General features: G+C 35.3%; 1 protein-coding gene across 4 annotated transcripts in view; it reads left to right on the top strand.

Annotated features, from left to right (window-relative positions):
• The window catches only part of CTNNA3 (catenin alpha 3), a 1666571-nt gene that overhangs the window by 1540161 nt on the left and 101647 nt on the right, over positions 1-24763 (top strand). Inside the window, exon 16 of one of the 4 annotated variants that reach the window (XM_038534070.1) lies at positions 5209-5763. The exons of the other annotated variants lie outside the window; for them this stretch is intronic. Coding sequence (XP_038389998.1) covers positions 5209-5221 — 13 coding nt within the window. The 3' untranslated portion in view covers positions 5222-5763. Of the gene's footprint in view, positions 1-5208; positions 5764-24763 lie in introns of those variants that run through there. 4 annotated transcript variants of the gene reach the window in all.

Here is a 24763-nt window from a genome sequence, read left to right as displayed (position 1 = left end):
CACGAGTAGCTTGACAGTACTCTTTTAATGACTGCATTGCCAGTGGAATTGCCGATTTGGGGTTTACTATTTGTCCATTACATTTAATAAAGTGAGTATCCGGGATGCCTAGGTGGCTCAGTGATTAAGCATCTGCCTTCAGCTCAGGGCGTGATCCTGGAGTCTTGGGATCAAGTCCCACATCAGGCTCCCTTCATGGAGCCTACTCCTCCCTCTGCCCGTGTCTTTGCCTCTCTCTTTCTGTGACTCTCTTGAATAAATAAATAAAATCTTTAAAAAAAATAGAGATACTTTTAAGTTACTGTTTTTGGCAAAATTCTATATTTTAATAAACAGAATGGTCCAGCATTTAAAAAATGATCTCTAGTATTTCCAAATCATAATTTCTTACTCATCTGTGGAGTTCTGCTTGTTTGTTTAATGCCTGTTTTTTATCTTAAATGTCCTTTACTTGGTATTGTCATTATATCATTGCCTTCCTTTAATTATTCTGGGCTCTTTCTGTTTTCTTCTACTATCCAGATGGCTATTTTACATTTGCTCTTTTCCATGGTAAGTACTTGTCAACACACCTTCTGATTTCTTTTCTTCCACTTCTCTGCCCTCAATATATTGGTTTATATTTGTCAATTTTGTCCTTCTTCCCACAGTCTGTTTCTCTTCTCTTGACTTATAATTGTCTTATTGTCCATCCACCAATTCTCTTTAATTTTCTACCCTTCTCCTATTTCTCTTTTCAACATTTGTATCTTTTGTATGACCATCTTTATTAATATCTCACCAATGACTCTTCCTCTTTATTTTCCCCTTTCATTTTTTTACTTCCTTTTTACAGGGAACTTGCTTATACTTTCTCTATGCCATTATTTTTTCCTTACATTTCTATAATGATGTCCTTATCCCATATCACTCACACCTGATAGATATTTATTAGAGTTCACTATGTGCCTATAACACAGGGACCTAAAAATAGTATGACACAGACCTTGCCTTCAAGAGGTCCCCCATCTAGAAAAGACAGATGCATAAATCAGCCAATCCTTAAAAAAATATAGAAAGTGCAGAGATAAAAACAGACACAGGCTTTTATAGAAGCCCTAGAGAATGGTACTATGGGTTGGGGGAGGGTGGAAACAAGCAAAAAAATTCCCACATGTCATATTATCTTAGCTAAATCTTGAGGGAAGAGTATTAAGTGGTGGGAAGACCTCTCTGGGTACAGAGGGTGCTATGGAATAGGCTCAGAGACATGAAATATTATTTGTGGTAAGGAAATATGTAATCACTTTGTGTAAATGGTTGCAGAGAATGTGCAAAGGGAGTTGGGGAACAGAAAATGGTCTTTTTTATTATTTGCCATGCTAAGAAGAGTGAACATGAACAGAAACCTTGGATGCCTTTGAAGCAGGAAATATTCATAATCAGATAATCATTTTGACCATGTATTCTTTCATGTAGTTAGAGGATAGGTTTGAGGGATATAGAAAGGAGTTAGGGATCCTCGTTGAAGACTATTTTATGAAAATCTGCATCACGATTGCAATAGAAGAAGACCAGAAAGAATGGATTCAAGAATTATTTTGATGCAAACCACTAGAATCACTTAATTGCTATTTGAATAGAAGGAATAAGGAGGAGAATGATTTTTGGACTCTACATTTAGTGATTAGATGGACAATGGTGTCAAAAGCTAACAGACAACATGGCAGAGGAACTAGTTCATCTTTTGTTCTCCCTCCTTAATAGGTCTTCCAACAATATTAATAACTTGCCTTTTTTTCAAGTACACTGTAATTTTTAAAGCTCTCACCCACCTATTACATAATTTAATCCTCATGAGAATCCTCTGAATCTGACTGAACAGGTGCTATTATCCACAATTTTCAGGTAAGAGCACTGGAAAAGCCTTTCCTCAAATATATATCCCAGTAACAGTGGGTTATTTAAATGCTCAAAATGTTTTCAATTAGGCAGACTCACATCCTAGTCCTGCAGTCAGGCTGGCGGCATCTTTTCTACGCCTGGGTAACACAGCCACAAAAGGACTGCCTTCACAAACATGAACAAGTTGAAAGAGGATGATCCTCATCAGATGCATCATCAACCAGCTACTCTGTCACAAGGTGATGCATATTGTTTACTTCCTCCTCCTACACAGAAAATTGTCATCCTCATCAGAAGGAACAGCTTCAAATAAGAGGAAGCTTATTGATTGACTCAAAATTCACCCTTAATAACTATACATTTCATAGGCTCATAATATTTTGCATATCATGTTTTATACATATGTTACAAATAGGCTTGAGACTATATTCAAGCACAAAGCTCCCAAATTCAACCCAATAATCTTTTCACATTTGTTGCACATTTTTTTGTGTGTTCCCATGGAGTTGTATTATAGACACAGATGTTATTTTCAAAGCAATGTGCAAGCGGTTGGTATAAAAGAAAGGTTTCTGTGTTCTCCCAGACCAGCTGAAAACTAGAGAAATCACTTTTCTAGTAGCGGTAACAACACAGGCCTGATAATAAAGGTCTTCTCTACATAGCACTCATGTTTATTTCCAATGGGACATGAACACATGTAGAACACTGCACCATAAACATATCCCCCTTACTGTATCTGAATCCACTTTGCTGTGAGAAGGTATAATTTCATCATGCTTTACTGGTGAGGGTCCTTGTATAAATTTAATCCTTGTCCTTCATTCTCATTACTTTAAAATTATGTTTGGATTTCAAGTTTAGGTTTAACATGATGATACATTATATGAATTGAGTATTTACTTATTCAATAGGCAAGAGAAGAGAAAATGCATTGAATTATGACTCCAATGAGGAGCTTGGCAATGGCTTACCTTCATAAACTAATTGAAAGGACCTGTCAAATTATACTTCACAGCCTAAAATCTTGGTCTGCAAGTGAGAAATAGATCAGAATTATTTAAGTGCTGTTTACCTCAACCAGTGTTTATTCTTTAACCAGACTTATTCTTAAAGTATTCTGATGCAGAAGGGTATTGTACTCTAGAAAAGTGATTTTTGTCAAGCAGCATTTTCCTCTAAAGATCTAGATTTTTTCTGATTGTGTTAAAATTTGTAACTATTCTACAAATCCCATGCATCTCTATAATAAGTGTCAGTGATACAGACCAGGTCAAATAATTCTCTTTTCTAAACTAAATCAACTCAGCTATGTGCATGTGGATATTTTTAACAAAAGTAAACCCAGGAGTTAATTAGAACAGTTGTTCTCAAACTGTAATCAGAAATACCTGAGGGATTTTTTTTAACACACATAATTTTTGCCCCTCCTATAGACTTAATAAGTCTAAATATCAGGGTATAGCGATTGAGAATATTTAAGCTCCCAGTTTATTCTGCTGTGACCTAATGAAAAATACCAGCTTGAAATGCAGATTTCATATTATTCATCTTCATGTGGAGAAAGTAATGATGTGTACAGACTCCTTGTGTAGCATGCTGCCATCCTATGTGTTAATACTAAATGTGCACCTATGTGCTTGTTTGTCTACAAAACATCTCGGGATGTTTTCTTTTAGAGGACCAGAAATCAGGTTGGGGTAAAAGAGGCATCTATTTTTGACTCTACAACTTTGTCCATTTTTAACATTTGAAATTATTTTTAAGTTATGAATATGTATGTGTGTGGGAGAGTGAGAGGGTATGTGGGGGATGAGTGTGTGTCTATATAATCAAAGAATATAGAAAAATATATGATATTTTGCAGCATTTATTTGGATACCAGGTAAATTTTGATTTCTCCTTAGACATTTCTGTTTTCAGTTTTTAGAAAACCATCAATTAATATGCAAAATAGTCTTACCCATGGTTTCATCTCTATTCAAACCCTAACCCTGACGATGTAATTAAGTATTTATAGCATTCTCATGATAAGCTAGGCCCTGTGTTTGACTCTGGGAATATAAGACAACTGACATATGGTTGCTACCCTCAAATGCTGGCAATAGAAATATAAACAGATGAAGAAATGTGTGTAATATAAACTTATCCCCAAATGCCTCATCTAAAAAGATTTAAATGTTAGTCAAAAACTTCTAAGAATCTGTTTATTACGAAGGGGAGGATGGAAAATATTGTTTATCCTCCTCCTGCTATTACTATTCTCTCTCTCCCATGTAGGATAGTGGCCTATTTCCTACCAGTCGTTTGTTTGCTTGTTTATTATTTATAAATTTTGTGCTTCTTCCATAGTACTATAAGCTTTTGCTTTGTCTTTGGATTATTCAAATTCTTAATGACTACCAAGATACCACCCAATGGAGAATGAAAGGGAAAAGGAAGGATGTTTAGAGATCTCCATGTCTGCATACTTGCTATTCCACTTTTCTGGAATGTGCCTTTCATTCTCCACCTATAACCTTTTCTGCTTTACAGACTCGTCTGAAATAGACTCACTTTCCATTTATCCATCCAATTATCCTCTCTCTTGTTTTGAAATACCTAATTTTGATTGCAAAAACATACAAGGTACAGAAAATAAACAAAATTTGAAAGAAGAGAAATTTACAAAAGAAAAAAAAAAGGATTTAGTTGTAAAACAGTCCTGAGATTCTAACATAAAAATTAATGTCCAAAACATATCCACTTGTTAAGAATGGGGCATACGTTTGAATCTAAGATGTCTAACAAAAAAAGATTGATTTAAAATAATAAACTGATTTTAAAATATAATTGAATGATCAGGGAAAGCGTAATGGTTTGTAGTTTACAGGTAGACAGACAATTTATTTTGTATTCTTAACTCTCAGTGCAGGGTTTTGCTTATGGGTGATATCTGTTTTCCTTTTATGATCTTTAATTGGCTAAAACTGATCCCTTCTCATTCAGGTGAATAATGTCTAGGCCACCAGAAACGAAAGTGGCTATTAAAGGAGTTCTCTGAAATACAGTGCATAAATTAGAGTTTTATAAATGATATAAAACTAGTCAGTGGTCAAAATAATGTTCAGCTGAGGTTATGAAAATGAAGCTAAGGAGCAGAAGCTAGCTGTTCAAATGATCTAGGGACATGTGTTATTTTCCCGTTACTGGGCATGGTTACTGTTGCTACTGATGTTAGGTGGAAATTGAGAAGAATTGAGCAGGAGATAGAGGGTGTAACCAGGGAGGTTTTGAGCCCCAGAAGGACAACATTAAAGGCTTCCTTTTGTTTTCTTTTGTCAGAATTCTACTGTAGCATGACCCAGAGATCGATGATTAAGTGAATTGAGAGAAGTATCCTGAGAATCTCGGAAGTCAGTCTTTCCTGGATTGCATTTAAATATTTTTATGTGGTGCTTATGATTGAGTCTTTCCCACTTTTAATGCTTGTAAATTTTATTCATTGTTCACCATAAATACACATATGATTAAATGAAATAGTAACAGTACTTTCAAATCATTTTCACATGCACCATCTAATTTAATAATCCAGATCATCTGTGAAGAAGATAAAAATAGCTAGTAATAATTTAGTAAGTGCCATTATATTTCAGACCCTGTTCTGAATTATTTAACTCATTTAACCTTCAAAATAATCCTATGAGGTATGTACTGTTATTATATTAGAGATGAAACCATGAAGGCATGGAAGGAATATATTAATAACCCAAGGCCTCACGGCTGTAAATACTAGTGATGGGATTAGAATCCAGCTTATGTATGCCCCTTACCTTTACCAGCATACTGCAGAGAAGGGGGTAGAAGCAAAAAGATCATGTGCTTCTATGATTTCTGACATATCTCTTTCTGTGACATACAGATGTAGAGAAAAATGTCATCTTGCTGGCTCTAAAGTTACATGAAACCAGCCTCACAGTTTGTTTTTTTTTTTTAATTTTTATTTATTTATGATAGAGAGAGAGAGAGAGAGGCAGAGACACAGGCAGAGGGAGAAGCAGGCTCCATGCACCGGGAGCCCGACGTAGGACTCGATCCCAGGTCTCCAGGATCGCGCCCTGAGCCAAAGGCAGGCGCCAAACCGCTGCGCCACCCAGGGATCCCCAGCCTCACAGTTTTAATCAGTCAGGATCAGAATCCAAAATTCTTCTAGTCTAAACCTGCATAATAAACACAGATCCATGAAGCAGTATAGAAGCTAGCAGGTATTACAGTGAAGTCCTAGTCTCAAAAATATGCAAGCACATTGATACAATAAAATAAATGCTATTATACAGTGTAGTGCATGCATGCACACACACACATAAATGCATGCACATATATGCATACAAAGTTTAGAATTTCGTTAAAGAAATGATCCCAGTTGCTTGGATAGAATTAGTGTAACTTCCAGAGAGGAGCGCTTGATCACTTGATCTAAGTTTTTAGAATAGCCCGATGGAAGAGACAAACATGCCTAACCCAAGCATTGAAATGAAGTAAATTATGTGAAATGTGGCAGAAAGTACAATGAATTGGGGTATTTACTTTTTTCTCAAACGGATGATCTTAGGGGCACCTATGGGGCTCAGTCAGGTAAGCTTCTGACTCTTAATCTCAGCTCAGGTCTTGATCTCAGGGTCATGAGTTCAAGGCTTACGCTGGAGTCCATGATAGGTGGGGAGCCTACTTAAAAAAACAAAGCAAAACAAAAAAATGTGATCTTAGGCAAGTTCTCTAATTCTGTTTTCTCCTCTGAAAATTAGGAATGGAAAACCACCTTTCACACAGGGCTATTGTGAAACAAAATAATATATATGAATATACTTTATAACTTAATATGTAGAAGTAATATACTATTAATTATATGTTTATGTTGCTACTTCATTAAATACATGATTGCATGTAGTGACTACTGCCTATCAAATTCCTGAACCATGGTTGTAGGTAAAGACAAAATACTTAGAAATGAGAAAGTAACTATGTTTTTTATCTCATAAAATATTAAATGGTGTCTAGAAAATAACAGATGTACAGTATACATTTGGTGTATGAATGAATAAATGAATGAATTATACAAGTTAATGAATATCGACAATGTTCTGGTTTTTACCAAGTCCTCCATTGTTCCTCCTTAAGTAGACTATGGCTTCAACATTAGAACTGCTGGAAAGGGTGTCTGGGTAGCTCAGTTGTTAGGGCATCTGACTCTTGGTTTTGGCATAGATCATAATCTCAGGGTCATAAAATTCAGCCCCACTTCAGGCTCCATGTTCTGCATGGAATCTACTTAAGATTCTTATCTCCCTCGCCCTCTCCCCTTCCCCTTGCTTGGTGGCTCTCTCTCAAAAATGAATAAATTAATCTTAAAAAAATAACTGTGAGAAAAAAGTGTATTGTTATTCAAACCTATTATGCTGGGCTTGGTGTCTGGATGAATGGTTAGTAGCAGGTACTCTCATTTTAACTTTATTCTTATTTTTCTTTTTTGTTTTGTAGTTATGATTTGTTGTATTTAACCTGAAAAATACCCCTACATAATAAAATCATTAAAGGACATGTTTTATTTACAAAAGGGAAACAATGTTTACTGGTTAGTAATTATTAATATGCATTTTCCAAGGCTGCTTTTATTTTCTTTTCAAATATTTGTAAAATATTTTATTAAAGAAATACTGTACACTAAAGAAAAATCTAATAGTATATAAGAGCATATTTTAAAAAGTCTCCTATCTCACTGACACACTCCTTCTCCTAATTCAAATTCCAAGATATGACCATTTTCAGCTACTTTTATATTTAGCTTTTCTCTTACCTATGTTTCACTAAGTAATTATATTGCTATTTTATAGTTTATCAGCCATGATCATTAGTTTTTGACCCTCTATTAATATTATACCACTTATTTTTTTTCCAATTCTGTCACTGACCACCTCTATAAAAAATCATACTCTTGTAACCATTTTGTTCATCAATCAGATAGATTTCCCTGAGAACAGGATTCATCTGGATTCACAATTTGTTGTTTTATTTTCCAAATTTATTTAAATTCCAGTTAGTTAACATACAGTGTAATGTTGGTTTCAGGAGTAGAATTTAGTGATTCATCACACATATAACACCCAGTGGCCTGGTGGTTATCATAAGTGCCCCTCCTTAATACCCATCTTCCATCTAACCTATCCCCTACTGACCTCCCCCCATCAGCCCTCAGTTTGTTTTCTATAATTAAGAGTCTCATGTTTTGCTTCTCTTTTCCCCCTTCCCCTAAGTTAATCTGTTTTGTTCCTTAAATCCCACATATGAGTGAAATTATATGGTATTTGTCTTTCTCTGACTTACTTCACTTAGGGTAGTACACACTAGCTCTATGTTGTTGCAAATGGCAAGACTTCATTATTTTTGATGACTAATATTCCATTCTATATGTAGACCACTTCTTTTTTTATCCATTTATCAGTCAGTGAACATTTGGGCTCTTCCTATACTTTGGCTATCATTGATAATGCTGCTATAAACATCAAGTGCCTGTACCCCTTCAAATCTGTTTTTTTTTTTTTTTTTTGTATCCTTTGGGTAAATACCTACTAGTGCAATTGCTAGGCTATAGCATAGTATATTTTTAACTTTTTGAGGAACCTCTATACTGTTTTCCAGAGTGGCTGCACCAGTTTACATTTTTACCAACAGTGTAAGAGGGTTCCCCTTTCTCTGCACCCTTGCTAACATCTGTTGTTTCCTGTGTTGTTAATTTTAGCCATTCTGACAGGTGTGAGGTGGTATATTTCACTGTTGTTTTGTATTTCCCTGGTGATGAGTGATGTTGAGCATCTTTTCATGTGCCTGTTAGCCATCTGGATGTCTTCTTTGGAAAAATGTCTGTTCATGTCTTCTGTCCATTTCTTAACTGGATTATTTATTTTTGGGGTGTTGAGTTTGAAAAGTTCTTTATAGATTTTAGACATTAACGCTTTCTCAGTCATTTGCAAATATCTTCTCCCATTTCATAGGCTTCCTTTTGGTTTGATTGTTTCCTTGTGCAAAAGCTTTTTATCTTGATGAAGTCCTAATTCTAGACTCCAATTTATAGCTATATTACCTTTGTTCACCTTTTCTGTATCCTACCTACCAAATTTTACAAGTGCATGTTGATGTTTGCTTTGCAAAGTTACTTTATAAATGCATCATTAATGCTTTGCCTATTGGTTATTTCTATATTATGAAAAAACTAATATTTATATTATTCAAGCTATAAACATTATTCTTCATAATGAGTGTATGCTCAGATTGTATTTTCTTATTTACAATGCCAGACCTTCAAGTCTTGTGCCATTCAGTGGAGGAATCCTTTATTCATTCACTAATTTATTCACTTATTCATGAAACGCCTCAGTGGCTCAGCAATTAAGTGTTTGCCTTCAGCTCAGGGCATGATCCTGGAGTCCCAAGATCGAGTCCCACATTGGGCTCCCTGCATGGAGCCTGATTCTCCCTCTGCCTATGTCTCTGCCTCTCTCTCTCTCTCTCTCTCTGTGTGTGTGTGTGTGTCTCATGAATAAATAAATAAAATAAAATAAATTTATTCATTTATTTATTCAATAGTTGCAGACATCTTCTATGTGTTAGATACTATACAAGGCTCTTGTAACACAATCAATGAATCAAATCTACAAAGGTCCTGGGCCTCATGGAGCATATATCCCATTGAATAGAGACAGACAATAAAGAGTAGATACAATAAGTAACTTGGATCATATTTTAGAAAGCTATGGAGAAATGAAAACATAGAGACTGGTGAGGAAGACCAGTTAGAATTATTGCTGGGCTGGAGTTACATTTTTAAATAGTGTGATCAAGATAGGACTCATCTGAGCAACAGTTGAAGGAGATGGGAGGTTAAGCGTGCAGATTTCCAGGGAAAGTGAGTTTGAAGCAGAAGTCACAATTAGAGATAATTCTAACTGGGAAGCATTCCTGACATTTGAGCCTAGAATAATTAGCGTGAGATGAGATCAGAGATATGAAGGAAGGTACAAGACATATCAAGTGAGAACTTTAGCTTTTACTCTGTGTGCAATAGGGGCCATTCCAGGATTTTGAATAATGATGTTTACTGCTCTGTATTACATTTTAAAAGGGTCACTCCTGTATGGAGAAACGCATACATACACACACACACACACACACACACACACAAAAGACAAGAACAGAAACACAGAGACCAGATAGAAGCAGTAAAAGGAACCCAGGAAAAACTTAATGTGCTCTTCTACTCTGAGGACTCCGTGTCTTTTATATCTTTGACATCTTTTTCACTTTTCTATCTACCATCTTCCTGGAGTTCCAATTAGTTGGATGTTAGATGTATTGATTCTTCGTATCTTAGTTTTTCCCTCAAAAGTTCCACTTCTTGTCCTCAATTTTATTTTCTAATTCTCCCATTGAAATTATTTTTTAAAGATTTTATTTTTAAGTGATTTCTACAACTGATGAGATTCACAACCCTGAGATCAAGAGTCCCTTGCTTCATCAACTAAGCCAGCCTGGCATGCCTTCAATTGAAATTATTTTAAAGAGAATTTTCTAGTTTCAAAATGTCTTTTTTTTTTGTTCTTTGAATGCTTTCATTTTCTCCTACACTTGTCTTATGGATATACTCTCTTCATAAATTCTTTGACAATATTTGTATGGAGAGCTTTATTTGGATAGATTCTATTTAGCTTTTTTCATTTCCATGAATAACGTATGCCTTCACAACGGTCATTTCTCCCCTGTTTATCTTATGATTTATTTTCCATGCTGAAGACTGTTCTCAAATGTATGGTAATTCTTGGATTTCTGTTTATATTTTAAAATAAGCCAAAGAAAAGCATACTTTACAGTTGTGCATGTAGGCGGGACTTGTCTCTCTCTCACTTGATAAAGAATAAATGTGATAAATCTAGCCTTTATGCTGGGTGACTCTAGACACTATTTTGAGATGTCAACATTTGTGTTAGAAATTAGAGTACTCTTAGAATATACTTTTTATATTTCTTTAGAAAGAAGCATCCACCTTTTAGCTTGAGAGAGAAATGTTTGCCTGTCAGTCTCCTGGAGACAGAGGAGGGCTACTGGAAGTGGGGTAGAATTGACTATGTGTAAACAGGATTCCAGCCCAGTTGTTTGCTATAACTGGTAATGCCAAGTCTGGGGCCTCTGTATATGATCTTAAGCTGAGATTTCTTTGACTATGATCCATAAGTAAATACAACATTATGTAAGTGCTAAGTGTTCATATTTTCCTTTAAAAATATAACAAGATACTTAGTGAAGTTGAGAAGGTTTCTCTAAGGAAGTAACAATTATGAGGAGATCTGAGTGATAAGAAGGAGTTAACAAGATAGAACAGTAGAGAGCATATTCCTGGTACAGCATGTTCAAAAGTCTTATTTCAGGAGAGAGCATAGTGTAAATGAGATACATTTTTGTTGTTATTGATTGCACAATTTTGGACACAGTGTTACTAGTGGCAATGACTAATTGCTATCACAAAGATACATGAAATGCAAATATTAATATATTCACCTTAATGAAATAATTACTAAAAACAGCTAGCAATTTTGAGCCACCAGTGTGTGTTGTCATTTGAGCCACCAGTGTGTGTATTATCAATTATATATATATATATATATATATATATATAAAATTTTATATATATATGTATCTGTTATTTTTCTAATTTGCAAATTTGGAAATTAAAATTCAAAGAATATAGATAATTTGCCCAAGATCATGTAACCATAAGAATTGTTGGTAAGAAAGAACTTCCTCTGCCCCAGAATCCTTCTAGCTAGATTTAGAATCAACTTGACATGAGACAGATTAACTGGAGAAAATCAGATTTAATAGGCCTACTTCCAGGGAATCCACACAGACAAGAAATTCCAAAGACAATAAGGCAACCTGAAGCTTGTTTGAGCTAAGGAGAGACAGAGGGCCTGAGGATCAAGGGGGAGAAAAGTCATTAGCAGGAAGGTGAAAGGCGATGTTGGGAAAAACAAAGGTGGCCTTATGGTGAAGATAAGGCCTTCTGGCCTTCTGGGATAAAGGGGAGTCTTGGGCAGTCTGGGTGGCTCAGCAGTTTAGCACCTGCCTTTGGCCCAGGGCGTAATCCCAGAGACCGGGGATTGAGTCCCATATCAGGCTCCCTGCATGGAGCCTGCTTCTCCCTCTCCCTGTGTCTCTGCCTCTCTCTCTGTGTCTCTTGTGAATAAATAAATACAATATTTAAAAAAATAAAAAAAAAAAAGAGGGAGTCTCTGTTAATAGCTCTCTTCCCGGTACAGGCTCTCCCTCCCAGTATAAATTAGGCAGTAGGGAGGAGGCAGAGATCTTTTCCTGCACCTACTGAGTTTTGATTACTTTTAACTCAAAATAATATTTATGGCGAAGAGATCCAGCTTAGGGCAGCCTGCCCTGGGACCCTACAAGGTAGAGCATTATCAAACCCAGACTCTGATTTTCATATTACAACTCTTTTCTCCATAACAAGTTGTGAAATAAAACCATAGTTTATGAAGTTTAGTAAGTCTTTAAAATTCCTGGACTTGTTTACCTATTCATTTGATTTTATTTTTCCTTTACATATTTAATGTATATCAGTGTTTAGAATAACAAAACAAAATTGAACTAAACAGAAGAAAACACATAGAAATGCTAATATAGAGTCAGAATTATTGTTAGAACTGTACAATATCACTTAGAGCTTCATTTTTGTATAGTAAAGCGTTAGGGACAAACAGGGGTAGGCGGGGCTAGGTAGAGGGCCAAGGAAGCAGGCTCACAAAAATCCCAAAACTGCTGAGGTGAGGAAACCAGAGATAGAGGAACAAGCCAGACCACCCTGCCCTATGTGTGGGCAGGGAGGGTGTCTTGTTATAACAGCTACTTGTGACCAAGAAATAACCAAACCTCAAAGAAGTAAGCCATTAAAGATGTTATCGCTAGTCCTTACTCAATGGTGATGTCAATGGATAATGTTAAAGAGATTTAGGTTCTATGAATAAAAGACCAGCCCTACTAGCCCACAGTGGCAACCCTGTCCGGATCCCACTCATTTCTGAGAGCTTTCTCTTTATCTTTACCTAATACATTTCTATGCCTTTACTCACTCTCCTGTGTCCGAGAGATTTCATTCTTCCACTCCATGAGACCAGAACCAAGCTCTCCCATATCAGTACCATATTAGCTCCAAAAATTAGAGCCCAATCATCAAAATGATTAAGACTGATTCTGTTCTGATTTACTGTAAAATTTCAAAACCTTGTGTCTGCAGTGCTAATAAGGTGAAACAAATACGGTCATGAAATTTGTTAATAAATGAAAGATCAAAGTGACTGCAATATTAAAATGGGGAAACTCTAGACAGTTTGCTGCTCAACACTGAAGGTAACAGAGAGAGGGGAAAAGTATTTATCAGTCAAACGGGGTCTAGCAGAAAGCTAAATTTTTTAAATGAGACACTCTCATGTTTTATTTTAAAAAGACTTTTCGACTTTTATCCTTCTGCAGATGTTCCTGAGTCTAATGATTCTTTCTTACTTTGTTTTGATAGAATTCTTAAGTGTGTGTTCCTTTCCTTTTTTGTTCTTTAGAAATCAATGGAGACTAACAGGATGAGCAAGGCACAAAACTGAGGAATGATAGAACCCAGTTCAGTGAAAATACTGATTAAATACCTTCACCAAAGCAAAAGTTAATATGATAAGCCTTGCAAGAACATAAAGGATTACCATAGGAGGATTATTATAAAGCCTTGCATGTTGAACCAACTTTTTGTTTTTATTTTTTCCCACATGAGGCAGATACCACAGTCATTTAAAGTATATATAAATAGGAATAGAAATTCAATGATAGAGCAAGAAATCAGAAGGAACTTCCACGATTGTTAACTTTCACTAAAGTAAGATTGTATTCCATTGTTTCGCTAAAGATCTTTAATGCCAAAGTCTCACAAATTCAAAATAGGAGGTTCGTGGGGGGAGATATAAAACAAACTGCCACTAGACAGTGAGACTCACAGTTTGATTTTCAATCCAAATGTGTGTGTGTGTGTGTGTGCCCATGCACACGCACAACTGTCCAGTGTATGTGTTACTTCTAACATTTGGCATGGTCATGCAGAATCCTTTCTAACAGCTGATTTACCAATGTACTACATAGACTCATTTTTGAATCAAAATTCTTTTATGAAACACAATGTCTCCTACTTATAATGCTTAAGGTAGCAAAATGCCTGTTATTATCGTGGCTCGATATATTCCATTGCTGAAAATCCTCCTCTAAATCTGAGGCTCAGAAAATGTACTCCATTTTACATAATTATACCCTTGGAAATCACCATTTCTGCCTGATGCAAGTTGAATGCTGCTGCTCAGGAGGTATGAATTATTCCTTTGTTACAGGTGGACAAACCACAGATGTGAAAACGACAGATCATGCGCAAAAACATTCAATGATGTAAAACAAATTTTCCTGAATTTTTATCTTCCATCATTATTCAGAGCTAAATAACACTTGAAAAAAAAAGAAACAGCACCATTTAAATAAAATACACAATTGCTAATTCGAACCATGGGCGTTTGGCATTGTTTTCCAGGAGACTGGATGGGTGGGTTGTTTTGATCCACTGTGACCCACACTATGCATTTACAATTGGGCTTGCTGAAATAACAGCTGGAGCTTGGCAGCGAGGTTTTTCTCTGCCAAATTAACTGAGTTGTGTGGGGATAAAATCTGTGACCTTGTCTTCATTAACCCGGTTCTTTACTCAACTGAGTTAATTTCTCCAGTCCATATTGAGCTGTGTGCTGTTTGTAACAGCAGACCATCAAAAACTGTGTAACATCATGGATATTGGCAGCATTTTTGTTCTAAAATGAAAGGTTTTCTTGAAGAAGCTGATATCAGTTAATCACTGTTAACCAAAGCATTCATCTAGATGCACAGTTGTCACTGCTAGATTTAAAACATAAGAGATGATGCTGTTAACATTAGGAATATTCCGGGGTCTCTGGTTTAGAAATGGTGATCTGTGGAAAACCAGCTTTTTCCTCAAGCCATGAGGGCGATATATTATCAAGCCAGGTGCTGAATATAGAGGGCACAGTCATCTGCTCTCTCTATAATGCTGATTCTTAAGTCCCTTCGCTTGTGCTACTTTTATTTATTCATGAAACTTGTCTTGGTCTGTCTCAGGCTAGTCATAGATCAGTTTCATCCTTAGAATTTGTGTTTACTTAGTGTCCCCAATCTGTTACTCATCTCTGAAAACGTGTTTCACTTCTTAATTTGGCCATTGTTCATACTATCAAATAATTTAGTGTTGACCTAGTACATTGCCTGGGAAATAGAGTTTGATTATTGTTTTTTTATTTCAACTTGTCAATAAAAGCCTAATGTAATATGTAGACTTTCTGAACCATACATTGGTACAGTCCATCTTTACAGAAGGTGCTGCCATTTTGTTCAAAGGCCTGTACACCAAAGCATGGGCTTTTTCATACCACTTATCAGTTGGGGAAACTATCTCAATGACTCTGGGAAAAGTTTTACTTTTTTTTTTAACCTGTTATCTATCAGTTTCTCAGTTTTTAGAGGAGGCACATACCTTTGGTTCTTACTAAATCAAATAGTGCTACTGAAAAGAAATCCAATTCTAATCCATTTGTGAAAAGAGTGTTTTTGAATAGTCACCATAAACCTGTATTAGTTAAAACATCATGATGCTAGGTACATGGAGGGTCTGCAGGTTTTCCAGATTATATAAATACCTGTGATTTTTTTTCTGAAAGAGGGCTTGTTGAAGAACTGCAACAGTGATTTAGCAATTCAGCCATTGTATAAATGATCTTATTTATCAAGGATTGTATTTCAAATATTGAAAAGGCCAGAAAATTCCTGTAGTCCATCTTCTCATTTTATGGGTGAGAAAATGAGACTGAAAATGGCTCAGGAAGCGATGTGATAATATATCTAGGGAGAACTCAGATCTATTTATTCAAGCAACATTTCATCACTGCACACATTTGAGCTGGTATTTTTAAAGCAGAATTTGTTGTAACATTGAATGAGAGCATACTTTAGTTAATTTGACTGATATCTGTATTTCTGTAATAAAAGAGGAACATACATCACCTCCATGTTTTTTATTACTGGAAATGGAGAAGCCAGGTGACTAAGTCAAAACTGGCTGATGTCAATATGCATCAACATCCTACTTCAAATATTGCCCTCTGTTTACCACTTCAAACTCATGAGATATGCATGCTAACAGATGAACTACCAAGCTCTAAAGCTTTTTCTATTTGCTAAAAATATTTTTAAATGAAAAGTTGTGACTGCTTCCTCTGTTGAAATGTAAAAGAATAGTAAATCCACCAGCTCCTGGAAACCATTTTTAGTATTTGTTTCAGCATTGTTTTACTGGGTTAGAATTTTAAGTAAATATGGAAATAACTGGTTGGCCAAAGACTTTCTTAAAATATTTATTGACACCTAATTCATGATAAGCCTGTTCTAAGTACTAGAGATGCTTAATCTGACCAAAGCTTTAAGGGTCAAATTTGAATTATAGCAAATTACAGCAAAGAAACAACTAACTATATTATTCAAAACAACAACAAAAATAGCCTGATATGGTTTAACATCATTGTTTTGTACCATATGCTATGAGAGAACAATGAGGGAGTAACTCAATATTTTGAGGATGTCCATATTTTTTTAGAGGAGTAAAAATTAAACATTAGACACCAGAGGATGAATTAAAATTCACTAGGTAAACAAGTGAGGAAAGAGATTATAGGCTAAGGAGACAGAAAAGCTAAGTATGGAAATAAGAATACAAAGGTGTGTAAGGGTAGAAGAGTCCATATAGTTAGTGTAAAAGGTGTGTGGTGAGAAATGGGTAAGTAAGGCAGAGTATGGCTGGATATGTGGAGCCCAGATGGTAAATAACTTTGTGTGCCTTAATAAGAAGTTTGCTGGATGCCTGGGTGGCTCAGCAGTTTAGCGCCTGCCTTCAGCCCAGGGTGTGATCCTTGAGTCCCAGGATCAAGTCCCACATCGGGCTCCCTGCATGGAGCCTGCTTCTCTCTCTGCCTATGTCTCTGCCTCTCTCTCTCTTTGTCTCTCATGAATAAATAAATAAAGTCTTAAAAAAAAAGTTTGCTTAGTTTTGAGGTGTGTCTGTGTATATGAGTGTGTGTGAGTGTGTGGTATAATATCATGTCATGTGCCTGTCTCTGGGTTCCATAGCGTTGTTAAGGCAGGTTTATGTAGGACAAGCACAGTCCTCTTTTTTCTTTCTCTCTAAAGTAATTATTGGCATGTAATCTTTAATGCATCTCAGGTCATGGAGCAATGAGTACTTTTTTTTTGGCAAATGTTAATACTGAGAAAAATGAAGGGAATCATGAGTAGAACTGTCTTTCATCAAAGCAAATGCGAATCCTCCTCAACCTTGTACTATACACATTGGTTGAGGATAATTGCATACATTATTCATTTTTGAATGTGACTTTTGTTCAAAGCTACTACTATTTATTTCTGTGTGTGTGTTGGGGGGATTGTATGAAAGTGAGAAGAACCTAGCAGATGAAGATTGAACATGTCATTAGCTGGGCCAAGGAAGTTTAAGGTTAAAAATTCACTCCGAACCTTTAATTTTTAAAGATTTATTTATTTATTTTAGAGAAAGAGAGCACATGCCAATGAGCATAGGTGGGGGGAGGGGCAGAGGGAAAGGGAGAGAGAGGGAGAGAAGCATACTTCCTACTGAGCACAGAGCCCAATGCGACTCAATCTCACCACCCTGAGATCATGACCTAGGCCAAAATCAAGAGTTGGATGCTTAACCAAGTAAGCCACCCAACTCCTTCAATCCATACCTTTACAAAAGACATCATCTGACAGAAAACATAGCAATGACACTGTATATAGAATCTCTAGATTATTTTGAAAAATAAATACTTCAGTTGACATATTCTTTCAGTCAAACTAAAAAATAACTTAGTTTTATTTAGTATTACTTTATTTTTCTTTCTTAATTTTGTCCATTAATATTGTAGTTTATCAAATATAGAATCTTCACAATTTGACAGCTCTATGAATATTTGTGTTTAGTCTTCACAAAATTAGAGCTTTTGTGCAGCACCATATTTAGAGACTCTTCTAGAGTATAATTCAGTTAGCATCTTATAAATAACACAAATATGAATGAATCAGTGAGTAAGAACTTCTGCCAAAGTTCACTGCTTGCTTTCAACATACTGCTATTTACAAATACCTCCAGTTAGTTTTAATGTAAATTCTTTGCGAAGTACTATTATGACTACTAAAGCAGTTGTTCACATTTTAAATTGCACAGAATAATGTCAAACACAAATGCCTGTAGATAATTGATGCAATTCCCTCCAGTTTGGCAATCCTCTAATGATAAATTAAGTCACATTTTTTCTTGGTAACACTGAATTTCCATCATTACCAGGAGAGCAGATCAATTCAGCTTCTTAAATTCTTTCAATAAGTTTGATATAATCAGACTAATTATTGACTGAGTATTCACAATCCTTATGTTTGGTATTTGAGGATATGTAAAAAAATCTGTAGACAGTCTTTAAGTAATATCCATGACAAATAGAAAGATCACATATATAAAAATATGTAAGAAAGTGAAGATTGGACAGAGAAAGGAAACATTTATTAGCTGTTGGTGATCAGAGTCAAGGAGTAAGGAACCAACCATAAGTAAAATGCAGATCATCATGAAGTGTTCAGGCTTAAGGGTCATTCTCCTGAGAACATAGAAAAGAACCTGTCTACTGGCACATCATCCTTGCAGCCAGTTCTTTGAGCATCAGAGAGTTTACTGTCTCCAGTGGAAGAGAAATTAATGCTGCTTAATTTTTTCCCACAGATTCTCTCCTCTGAAGACATGTTCAGTTTGGGTTAAAGAGTAGTATCAAGACTAAAGATGTCCTAAACATGTCAGCATTATGGGTTTTCTGAGTCTGGTCCTTACCTACTCTCCTATTTTTGTCTGATACTCTGCTATGGAAATTCTCTGTTCTGGTCCAATTAGATGCCTTTTCCCAGAACAACCCAATAACTAATGTGCCAGTCCCTTCCTCCTTTCCATTTGGCCAAACCTTCCTCCATTTTCTTCTAGCCCAAATCTCCATTCCTGCAATTTTGCATTCAGCTTTCTGGAATAGATGTATGCAGATTATGTCTTTCTTTCCAAGCTTTCAAATAAAAGTTGTAGTTGTTTGTTTTGGTTTAATTTGACATTTCCATTAACAATGGAAATCATATAAAGTCATATTCAACTACTTTGCTGCTGAGTATTTTGCAATGGAGGAAAGAACAGTTTTGAAGTAAATGTCTTGTCTTTATTAAGTTTTGAATGCTTGAAAATCCAGTAGGATTGGGTAGTTCATTGTAATTCCTCTGAGGACAATAAGTTGCTTTCAGATGTATAGTGGATATAATAGAGTATTTATTACAATATTGCAGGAGGAAAATGGAGGAAACACGAAAGGACTAATGGACTAATTATGCAAAGATATTTCCATTTCCAGGCAGACTTGTAACAAAAAAATCAACACTTCTATTTCACCTAATTAATTTTACAGATGTGGGAGATATAGATATTTAAATTATACTGACAAATTCTTAAATGTATTTACTAAGCCTGTTTCTTTTCCTCAAATGTCCATTTCTCCTTGGCTTTTTTTCCCCCTATGGTCCTGTGTTTATTTAGAAGGTCTTATAGTAATATTAAAGTGTTCTCTAACAGAATTTTAAAATTTTTCTAACACATCTTTTTAAAGGTCAAAACCATAGATATAACTACAGCATACAAATACAAGCCAAAGGAGATGAACTAGGGGATACTGAGTGAGAGGGGTGAAGTCTTCCAATTTGGTATCCTTTTTGGTTCCTCACATTCATCATAACTTTGGACACTTAGATACCTCAGTGGAGATAGTTTGAAAATTACTGACATACCTAAAAATTACTTATAGTGACTTTATGCCCCATTGTACACTCTGTGTAAATGCTAGAGCTGACTGAGTCATTTAATATGATTGCACATATTTATATATTCCCATATATATATAATTGCATGGAGCTGTAATTGAATGTGGTTGAAAGATAATCCATCTTCTTTAATTCATTTGAGAAGTAATCATAAAATAGAATGGTTGGTCCTATGTTAATAGTTAACTATGACACAATTTCTCCACAATAAAACTCTCAACTAAATAGGTAATATATGACATTTTCATGAGTTAGTTTAGCAGTTTGGTTAAAATATAAAGTGTTTCATGTCTGTCTTGTTATACATTTATTAATGCCATATGGTCGATCATCTGTGTGGCTGTCTTCCTAACTGGTTTCAGATAGCTGAAAGTGAAAACACATTTGCTTTATAACAATATAGAGAATAAATATTTCTCACTCTAAGTATAAATATGATTTGCCTACAAAATGTTTCATCATTTTATAAAAATCTATACAAAATATTCAATATGTAAAATATGCTACAAATATATCAAAACATACTAAAATTATACTAAAATATACTATAAAATATACTTTTTTAAGTTTTAAACCAAAGATGTAGTCTATTTAATTTGAAGAATTATTTATTGAAAGATAAAAAAGCATAAAATTATAAGATCTGAGAGCTGGAAGTTCCTATAAAATTATCTTGTCCAATCTTTTCCTTTTACAGATAGGGAGGGAGGATAATGCCTGTTTTTTAAAAATTCAGTATCTCTTCTAAGGTGAATGATTTGAGAAATGGTTGATATCTCTCTGAAGGCCATTGCACTTCAGAGTTTTAGATTTAATGTGACATTTCACACAAAACAGAAGTGTTATGTAATAAGTAAAGCATAGTGCAATATAATTGTTCTACATGAGTTATGGGCACTCATAAAGAATGACTTTGGTAAAATAGATGTAATAATTGTGCTCATTAAGCAATCTGAATGTTCATCTGTGGGTGACTGATTATTTTCTTTCAAAACAATACTGAAGATATATTAGAAAAAAATGGAAAGTTTCCACCTTGTTCACCTGGACAATAGCTATGCTTACATGTGATGGTTGTGTGCAACCTCCAAAAACAAGTTAATTAAGTAGTAAAGGGCTTTATTAAATAACACAGAACTAAAAAGCAGTGAATAAAAATATTTAAGCTGATTGAGAATAGGCTATTTTATATAGTGAACACTTCAGCACTCATTCTTTGTAAACTATTACAAATGTGTGTATACGTGTTTTAATTGTTTTTATCTCCCAATACAGAATTTGATAAACATTTGTGCCCCATGATCATGGGTGTATGTATTTTTGGTAATTTGTTTTATAATATGACAGATATTGGGTGACATTGCACTTATTTCTGAAATGAAGTTGAAAAGGTCTCTGTAGGATAGATCATCCTTTTTGTGGTCAGGAACTAAGATGACACAAGATATTGTATGTCCTAAGACCATGTGCTTTCATATACCTAATCATGATTATACATATTCTATAAAGATAAGCAAGACCACATAAGATATAATTCATGTACATCTCTGAAAGAAAATGAATTGTTCAGAGAATTAGTTTGGAACAGCTCATTAATAAACTCTAATCCAAATACAGGCATGCCTCATTTTATTGCACTTCATTAATTGTGCTTTGCAGATATATGTGTTGTTGTTGTTGTTGTTGTTGTTGTTGTTGTTGTTTTATGTGCCAAAGGTGTGTGGCAACCCTACATTCAGCAAGTCCATTGGAGCCATTTTTCCAACATTTTCTCACTTTTTGTCTCTGTGTATCATTTTGGTAATCCTCATAACATTTCAAACTTTTTTTTTCTTTCAAATTTTTAATTAAATTCTAGTCAGTTAACATAAATGGTAAAATTGGTTTTAGGTGTAGAATTCAGTGATTCATCACTTACCTATAACATCCAGTGCACATGTAGACAAGTTCCCTCCATGCCCATCACCCATCTTGCCCCTCCCCTACCAACCTACTTCCATCAATCCTTAGTTTGTTTTCTGTAATTAAGAGTCTCTTATGGTTTGCTTCCCTCTCTTTTTTTTTCCTCCCCTTCTCCTATGTTCATCTGTTTTGTTTCTTAAATTCCATATGTGGGTGAAATCATATGGTATTTGTCTTTCTCTGACTGACTTATTTAGCTTAGCATAATACACTCTAGCTCCATCCATATCATTACAAATGGCAAGATTTCATTCTTTTTGATGCCTGAGATAGATAGATAGATAGATAGATAGATAGATAGATAGATAGATAAATGATAGATAGATAGAGATGATATCACATCTTCTTTATTATTTCAAACTTTTAAATTATTATTATATTTGTTATGGTTATCTGTGGTCAGTGATATTTTATGTTATTCTGGTAATTGTTTTGGGGTGTAGGAACTGTTCCCGTGTAAGACAACAGACTTAAAGGATAAGTGTGTGTTCTGACCACTTCATTGGTCATTCTCCTATCTCTCTCCCTCTTCTTATTCCCTGAGAAACAACAGTTTCAAAATTAGGTCAACCAATAACCCTGCAATAGCCTCTGAGTATGTACACTTGTAAGTGAAAGGAAGAGTCGAACATTTCTTACTTTTAATCAAAAGCTAGAAATAATTAATCTTAAGTGAGGAAGCCATGTTGAAGGCTGAACACTTAGCTAAATAGTGAATGCAAAGGACAAGTTCATGAAGGAAATTAAAAGTGCTGCACTAGTGAACACATGAATGATAAGAAAGCAAAACAGCTTTATTGGTAGTGCAGAGAAAGTTTTAGTGGTTTGGGTAGAAGATCAACCCAGCCACTACATTTCCTTAAACCAAAGCCTAATCTAGAGCAAGATCCTAACTCTCTTTAATTCCATGAAGGCTGAGAGAGGTGAGGAAGCTGAGGAAGAAAAGTTTGAAGCTAGTAGAGGTGTTCATGAGATTTAAGGAAACAAGCCATCTCCATAACATAAAAGTGCAAGGTGAAGGAAGTAGCAAGTGCTGATGTAGAAGCTGCACAAAGTTATCTTCTGGATAAAGCTAAAATAATAAATAAAAATGGCTACACTAACAATAGGTTTTCGTTGTAGATGAAACAGCCTTCTATTGGAAAAATATGCCATCTAAAACCTTCATAGTAAGAGAAATCTGTGTGACTCAAAGCTTCAAAGGACAGGCTGACTTTCTTGTTAGGGATTAATGTATCTGGTGAGTTTAAGTTGAAGCCAGTATTCATTTACCATTCCAAAAGTCCTACAGCCTTTAAGAATTTTGCTAAATCTGTGCTGCCTATGTTCTATAAACAATAAAGCATGGATGAGGGCATATCTGTTTACCTCATATTTTAAGCCCAGTGTTGAGACCTCTGCTCAGGAAAAAAAAAAAAAGATTCCTTTCAAAATATTACAATTCATTGACAATGCACCTGGACACCCAAGCATTCTGAAGAAGATGTGCAGTAAGATTAATATTGTGTTCCTGCCTGCTAATACAACATCCATTTGCAGTTCATGGATCAAAGAGTAATTCGGAATTTCAAATCTTATTATTTTAGAATTATTTTGTACTCCTACAGCTGTCATAGATAGTGATTCTTCTGATAGTTCTTGGGCAAGTAAATGGAAAACCTTCTAAAAAGAATTGACCATTCTAGGTGCTAGTAAGAACATTCATGATTCATGGAAAGAGATAAAAAAATATTAGCATCAAAAGAGATTTGAAAGAAAAGAAGTGGATTCCAACACTTATGGATGACTTTGAAGGGCTTCAAGACCTCAGTGGAGAAAGTAACTTCATTTGTTGGAGCAACAGGAAGAGAACTAGAATTAGAAATGGAGCCTGAATATGGGACTCCATTTTTTAAAATATTTATTTATTCATGAGAGGCACACACAGAGAGAGGCAGAGACATAGACAGAGGGAGAAGCAGGCTCCCCATCAGGGAGCCTGATGTGCTACTAGATCCCTGGAATTCCAGGATCACACCCTAAGCTGAAAGCAGAGCTTAACTGCAGAGCCATCCAGGCATCCCAGGACTCCATTGTTAAAGTCTAATGATAACACTTTGAAAGGATGAGTTGCTTCTAGTGGATGAGCAAAGAAAGTGGTTTAAAAGTGGTTTCTTAAATGGGATCTACTCTTGGTGAAGATGCTGTGAAGATGGTTGAAATAAGAAGTATTTGGAATATTACATAAACTTAGTTTATAAAGCAGTAGCGGAATGTGAGAGAATTGACTCCAATTTTGAAAAGTTCTACTGTGAGTAAAATGCTATTAAACAGCATTCCTTGCTATAGATAAATTGTTTGTGAAAGGAAGAGTCAGTTGATGAGGTAAGTTCATTATTTTAAGAAATTTCTTGGGTGCTGGGTGGTTCAGTCAGTTATGCACTTGACTCTTGATTTCCACTCAAGTGATGATCTTTGGATCATGAGATCAAGCCCTGTTTGGGGCTCTGTGCTGGGGATGGAGCCTGCTTATGATTTTCTCCCTCTCTCTCTGCCCTGCCCCCCACTCTCTCTTTCTGTCTCTCTCTAAAAATGAAAGAAAGACAGAAAGAAAAAGAAAGAAAGAAAGAAAAAAGAAAAAAAAAAGAATTTGCCCGTCATTCCAGCCCTCAGCAACCACCACCCTGATCAGTCAGCAGATATCAACAGAGGCAAACCCTACACCAGCAAAAAAATTATGCCACACTGAAAGTTCAGATGATGGGTAACACTCACTAGCAATAAAATATTTTAGGGTACATACATTTTTTAGACATTATTACACATTTAATAGACT

Source organism: Canis lupus, chromosome 4 (genome assembly GCF_011100685.1).
Source record: "Canis lupus familiaris isolate Mischka breed German Shepherd chromosome 4, alternate assembly UU_Cfam_GSD_1.0, whole genome shotgun sequence".
Taxonomy (NCBI): domain Eukaryota; kingdom Metazoa; phylum Chordata; class Mammalia; order Carnivora; family Canidae; genus Canis; species Canis lupus.
Note: the sequence above shows the minus strand (reverse complement) of the source record. Positions and strands in the feature narration are given on the sequence as shown.